This window comes from Tupaia chinensis, unplaced genomic scaffold, assembly GCF_000334495.1.
Source record: "Tupaia chinensis unplaced genomic scaffold, TupChi_1.0 Scaffold000591_1, whole genome shotgun sequence".
Classification (NCBI taxonomy): domain Eukaryota; kingdom Metazoa; phylum Chordata; class Mammalia; order Scandentia; family Tupaiidae; genus Tupaia; species Tupaia belangeri.
This window is the reverse complement of record NW_006160107.1, coordinates 1,396,394-1,402,913: the sequence shown is the minus strand read 5'-3', so window position 1 is coordinate 1,402,913 and position 6,520 is coordinate 1,396,394. Positions and strand designations below refer to the sequence as shown.

General features: G+C 51.7%; 1 protein-coding gene across 1 annotated transcript in view; it reads right to left on the bottom strand.

The window, feature by feature from the left end:
- LVRN (laeverin) overlaps nt 1-6,520 on the bottom strand; it is a 97,594-nt gene that overhangs the window by 5,237 nt on the left and 85,837 nt on the right. Inside the window, exon 21 of the mRNA XM_006158394.2 lies at nt 4,217-4,292. Coding sequence (XP_006158456.1) covers nt 4,217-4,292 — 76 coding nt within the window. The remainder of the gene's footprint in view (nt 1-4,216; nt 4,293-6,520) is intronic.

The following is a 6,520-nucleotide window of genomic DNA, read 5'->3' as shown; positions in this document are numbered from 1 at the left end:
AAAACAAAAAAAACTATCAGGACTGTAGACTTCCGGAACTTTACCGATGGCTAAATTTATATGAAATGTGTCCATTCCTTCATTAAACAGCACACTCGACTGGGCTCTGCAGAGGCAAAGGTAAGCGGATGCCGTCAGGTGGGACCGACACGACCTGGGCCGATTCGGAGCGGTCCTCTCGGCCGCTCTGTGGGCGCTCTCCTCTCTGTTCAAGGGATCCCTGACAGCTCAGCCTCAGGCAGACAAAAAATCCAAAGATTATTCCTTCAGGAATTGGAGGTTCTTCTTTCCTAACAGCTACTATATATAACTGACTGCATCTCTTTTTTTTTTTTTTTTTTTCATTTCGCTTGGGGCCAAATTCCAGGCCTTTATGAGCTTACTTGTTTGCTTGGGGAGGCCGGTTTTCTTCCCTTGTTTACACAGCTCCTTCCTGCTCCACATGTTGCCTGGCCCTGGTGGCCAGTGTGATCAGAGCCACTGGGATATGCTCCATGCACAGTAAGCGGCATCTCCGCAGCTGCACACGCCAGAGCTCTGGTGGCTGGGACACCTTAGGAAGCACAGTGCCATCAAGGTGCAGCTCCGCCAGCGCCCAGGCCCACCCTGCGCCTCAGGCAAGGGCTGGCCCAGCTTGGCCCCATATCCCAGACGGCTGGTGCCCTCACTCAGCACCATCGCCCTGAGGTCCTGCCCGTGCCTCCAGGCCTGTCCCTTCTGTCGGGGGCGGCGCTCCATCGTGCGAACAGCCTACACTTCCTCCCCTCGCTGCCCATGGGCGCGGGCGGTCCGGTTCGGGCGAGTGTGAGCGGAGCCTCTGAGCCCCAGTCTCTACGCGCCCTAGGTCCATTTCTGCAGGGAAAATCTGAGAGTGGGATGGTCAGGTCCTGAGTATCCGGCCACGTTCACGGAAAGCAGCACCCTGCGTGGTCTCACTCGCACACGGATGCCGGGGAGCTGGCCGCGTCTGAACGCCGATGGCGAAGCTGCTCACGAGAGGCCAGGAAGGCCCGGGCAGGGAGGGGCGGGGACGCGCCACCCAACCCCACTGCGCTTCCTCAGAGAACGTTCTGGCACCCCGGAGTGCAGCGGGGTTTATCCCGGGGAGAGAGGGAAGGCTGGGGCGGTGGCTGTGCTGGTCACCCTGCCCTGACCATCGCGCGCTCGCACACGGGGTCAGCCGACTGTGCCCAGGCGCACAGCCACTGTGTCCGTTAGAAGTGACGACAGTACGGCTGGGGCGAGCTTCGAAAAAATATGCTTAAAAACAACCTTAACACTGGGAAATGAATAATTGTTGGGGTTTTTTCTTTTTCTTTTTCTTTTTCTTTTCTTTTTCTTTTTGAGACTTTTTGCTATAGGACGTGTGCACTCCCCAGAAAGACAGAGAGAGACAGAGAGACAGAAAGCGAGAAATCACCCTCCAGGGGGGATGGCCATGCTGCAATCCCTTTTCCTCCATTCTCCTCTCAGGATCTTGGGCACGCCCGCACACATACCCTGCATGAGTTTAAGCCACAGGGTCCAAGACTCGAACCACGGTGGACTACATGGGAGTCCAGCAACATAGCCATTATGCCAACTGCTGGTTCCGATAATTGTATTTTTTAATCCCAAAGGGCATGTGCATGGTCAGACAGCGAGAGAGAGCGTGCAGGTCCCCCCTTCCCCCAGGCCTGTGCATGGTCAGACATGGAGAGAGAGCGTGCAGGTCCCCCCTTCCCCTGGGCCTGGCCGCACCAGGTCCCTTTCCTCCATTCCTCCCTCTGATGGGGGTCAGGGCATGTGCATGTGTGTTTTTTTCAAGACACCAGAGGATAGGAACTGCGGCTGGCCACTTGAGATCTTCTGCAGCCGAGGGCCAGGGGTCACACAAGCCTAGAACCGTGCTTGGCTCCCTGTGGAGAAAGCCCCCAAAACTGCAGCTCAAGAGAAGCAAAGCCAAGGGATGACAGGCCTGCACTAAATTCATATCTGCATATGGCTGCGTACGGTGTTCGTCCTCATGAAGCACACGACAGTCTCCCGGGGTGTACACGCTGATTACAACACACCGTGGTGCACACTCCGATAAACATATTCATAGGATGATTCAGGTACATGAAGGAGGAAAGAGCGTAAATTAGTTTCTTAAAAAATTCCTGGGGACCAGCAGTTAGCGTAATGGCTATATCACTGGATTCCCACGTAGGCAACCGTTGTTCAAGTCCTGGACCCGGTGGCTTAAACTCATGCCGGGTGCGTGTGTGTGCGTGCCCAAGATCCTGAGAGGAGAATGGAGGAGAAGGGACTGCGGTGTGGCCATCTCCCCTGGGGGGTGATTTCTCACTTTCAGTCTCTCTGTCTCTTTCTGTCTTTCTGGCAAGCACACACACCCTAAAGCAAAAACCTCTCAAAAAAAAAAAAAATCTGGGCTAGAGTGAGGAAGTTGTAACACAAACTCCATGACGCTGAAGCCACAGGAGAAAGTCCCAGGTTCAAGGCGCGAAGTTTCCCTGTGCATATGGCACGCGTGCACGTGTCCTGGTGCAGGCTGGCTGAGGCTGGGTGGGGTAGGGGTAGGGTTCGGTTAAGGGTAGGGTAGAAAACCTCTCAAAAAAAAAAAAAATCTGGGCTAGAGTGAGGAAGTTGTAACACAAACTCCATGACGCTGAAGCCACAGGAGAAAGTCCCAGGTTCAAGGCGCGAAGTTTCCCTGTGCATATGGCACGCGTGCACGTGTCCTGGTGCAGGCTGGCTGAGGCTGGGTGGGGTAGGGGTAGGGTTCGGTTAAGGGTAGGGTAGAGTTAGGGGTAGGGAAGGGTTAGAGGTAGGGTTCGGTTAGGGGTAGGGTTCGGTTAGGGGTGGGGTTCTGTTAGGGGTGGGGTTCGGTTAGGGGTGGCCTCTTACTATGAAGACTCTGTGGGGTGCCTCTCTGCTTCCCTCTCTTACAGAAGGAATGAATTATCAACTAAAAAAGTTTTAGAGGCCGAGTCACAAGGGTACATGTTACTAAGACACCATGCTCCACAGGCTGGGACCACATGGGAGGCCTGGGTTCAATTCCTGATCCAGCCCAAAGAGCAGGCATAGCATGTGCTGCTGTAACCCCAGGGACTGGGGAGGCTGAGGCACGAGGACTGCAAGCTCGAGACTGAACTGGGCAATATAGCCAGAGCCTGTCAGAAAGGGTCCCACAGTGTGCACGCCTGCAGTCCTAGCTGGGAAGCTGGGGCAGGAGGGTCAAGGCATAGAGACCAAGCCTTTAAACGAAATTCCTAGAAGAGCAGGTTGGAGCAGGATCTTAAAGATAACTGGGAATCACCCAGCTGCAAACAGACGTGAAGGAGTGTCTTCCCCAGGAGGCAATCCCGAGCTCCAGAGGACTGAGTCCTGCTGTAGTCAGGTCTGTGTTCCAGAATGTACCATGGGCATGTCTCTGCTTTGCTTCCCTCTGCCCGGAAGGGAACTTCGGAAACATGGAAAGGATGAAGCAGTGCAGTGATTTAAGAAAATCTGGGGCCATTCTGTGGCACGCTGCTCAAGGGAAGCTGGATCCTATAGTGACCATGGTTCGAATCCCTGATGCCGTCAGCCTAAAACATGCAGGGCCCAGGCACTAGTGCTCAAGAGCTGATGGACCCGCATCACGACCAGTCTATGGAGGGTGTGCCCCCGTCTCCCTCTCCCTCTCGTGTGCATATGCACACACACGTTCATAAATAAAGAAAACTCCAAGGAAGGAAGGGGGAAGAAAATCTGTAAGAGTGCAGTATGGCTGGAGGAAGTGCTGGGAGTATCTGTCTTTCTGACCCTTGGTGGGAGGTGACAAAATGAGCCAGAGAGTGAGGCAGGGCCAGATTAGGAAGGTCTCCGTGTGCTCACCTAAAGGTTTAACGTCTTCTCCAAGCTGGGAAGAGCCCCGTCAGCTCTGGGAGCAGAGCAGTGATTCACAGCCAAGCGAAGATGGGGCGGAGGAGAGCCAGCTGGGGACCGGGAGCTGGGCAGAGGCCGTGCAGTGACTCAGGTGAAAAAGCGTGGAGGCTGGCCCCGTGAACACACAGTCTCCATTTTCAGGCATGAAGTGATTGAAAACTCCCTTCAGTAGTGACAGCACCAGCAGAAGCGGAGCAGACTAACTCGGGCGGACATTACTGCTAGCTGTACAAGTCCAGTTACTTACATCAAGACCGGCTTCCGGGGTGGCATTACATCTCGCCCTGCGTGAAGTGCTTACCTCTGAGATCTGCAGATCTGTGGTCACGGCTCTCCCGATGATGTACATTAGGGTGACCAGTGACTGCGCGCCGTACCTACAAGGCAATGCGATGCTCGTCAGGGGCAGGAAGGGGCTTCCGAGCTAAAACCGCGTTTTACACAGCGGACGCATGTAAGCGGGCAGGCCCTAATTCCTATTTCGCAAGTCTCAGGGAAATCATGTGCAAACTCGCGCATTCGTATAAAAAATCTATTATATATGCAAAATTCTATTAACACTAAAGAAATATTTGTAGTTAAATACTGATGTGTGTACCATGGCTTTAAAAGTTTTATGTAAATATTAAAAAGCTCTTCCTAAATACAACAATTGTGTTCATCTTTTTAAATGAGGTAGTTAGAATATGTTACATGTCCTAAATTAGGAGAATTGATAAGACGGCCAAAAAACAAATGCAGTTATTCCCCTTAAGAAGAGAGAGTTTCTGAGATCAGTTTCGAACTGCCGACCCAAACGCAGAGTGCACTGGCATTTTGCGGGAGGGAGGACCTATGTCCTGACATTCCGAGAACACCCACGATGACTGGGCGCTGAACACCATGGACCTACTTGAGCTGCCTCCAGCCAGTCTGGAAATGGAACTTCTCCCTTACTCAGCATTCTTGAATATCCGACAAGAACCTAAAACAAACCTCCGTGTCGTGTTGCTGTGGAAACAGCAGGCGATACACACCTGTCCAAAGTGTTGATGCAGTTAAAAAAGTAAAGGACTTTTGGATATATTAAAGCAAGGCTATTATAACGGACTGCACAGATCCGGCTCAGGGCCTCAACAGCTAGCACAGACGGTGGAGACAGCGGGAGGGCCGCTCGGGGCTCCGCAGGGTGTGGGCCTGGAGCCAGTGCGCGGCCAGCGGGTGACAGCGTGAGGCCCGCTCGGGGCTCCGCAGGGTGTGGGCCTGGAGCCAGTGCGCGGCCAGCGGGTGCCCAAGGACATTACCATGTTTCTGCAGGAGCACGGTTCGTTTCTTGCAGAACATAAACTACTAGGAAACATTAAAAACGTGGCCAGGACACCTACCAAGGACCATTTGCTTACAGCAAATATCCATCTCTTTGAAAGTGAGTGTTTCAGGAGTGCCAAGAGTGTAAGTAAAGGGTCTGAGCGTGAAAATGTGGAGCTCGGTGGAGATAAACCCAAGGAAGGCAAGTCTGAAGAGACTCGGGATGAGGGTCGACCAAACACACAAAATCTATTCTTAAAAAAGGAGATAAAACCAACTTTCTTGAAAAGGGAGATGTTGTTCACTGCGGGTGTACAGGACACTAAGACAGGGCTGGTTTTGATGCGAATATCCAAACAAGTTCGAAGAGGGAAAGAAGTGCCGAGGGCACACAGTGCACATGGCTGACCAAGCAGTTCAAATCCCAGTCCCGCTGGCCTGCAGTACATGGCAGGCTTGTGTGTGCACACCCCAGATTCCGACAGCGGAGGAGAAGGGATCGTGGTCCGAGAAGGGATCGCAGTCTGACCTCGCCCACACAGAATGCTTTCTCGCTCCTCCCACTCTCGCTCTCTCTCTCTCTGGTGTCAATTAAGAATACGTTAAGAGATTAGATCTTTTGGAAGGACTCTTTATAAAAGCAATAATTAAAAAGTTAATAATTCCTTATTTAGTAGGAAGTAAGGAGAGAGCCGGGAGTCAGAGCTGGAAGACACGAGTTTTAGGTTACTTTCCTCTGTTCACTGGGCATTGACTCTGAGTCTTGATTACTATTTGGCTAATTTTTAAAAAGATTTATTTTCTTTTACTTGTTATTATTATTTTTTCCAACGTGACTAGAGAGAGAGAGACAGAGAGAGAGGGAAAGTGAGAAAGCAAGCTACCAGGTCTGGGACTTGAACTGTGGTTGGCCATGTGGGAGTCCAGCACCTTAACCACTGCACCACCTGCCAGCCCTGCTAGTGGGCTAATTTTACAGATGGTTGTGAAAATTGTAATTATTGCATATATAAACATGTTATTTTAAAGGACCAAACTGAAGGCATGCTTTTTCATTCTAATCATGGCATTGTAATACTATGGAGATAGGTTATCATTGCTATAAAATAGAAAATGGCAACACTGTGACAGAGAAATAAACTAAAATAGACTAAAGCACATACATTTTTTTTTTTTGCTATAGGGCGTGTGTGCTCATCAGACAGAGAGAGACAGACAGACAGAAAGTGAGAAATCACCCCCAGGGGGGATGGTCACGCCGCAATCCCTTCTCCTCCATTCTCCTCTCGGGATCTTGGGCATGCACGCACACGCGCCC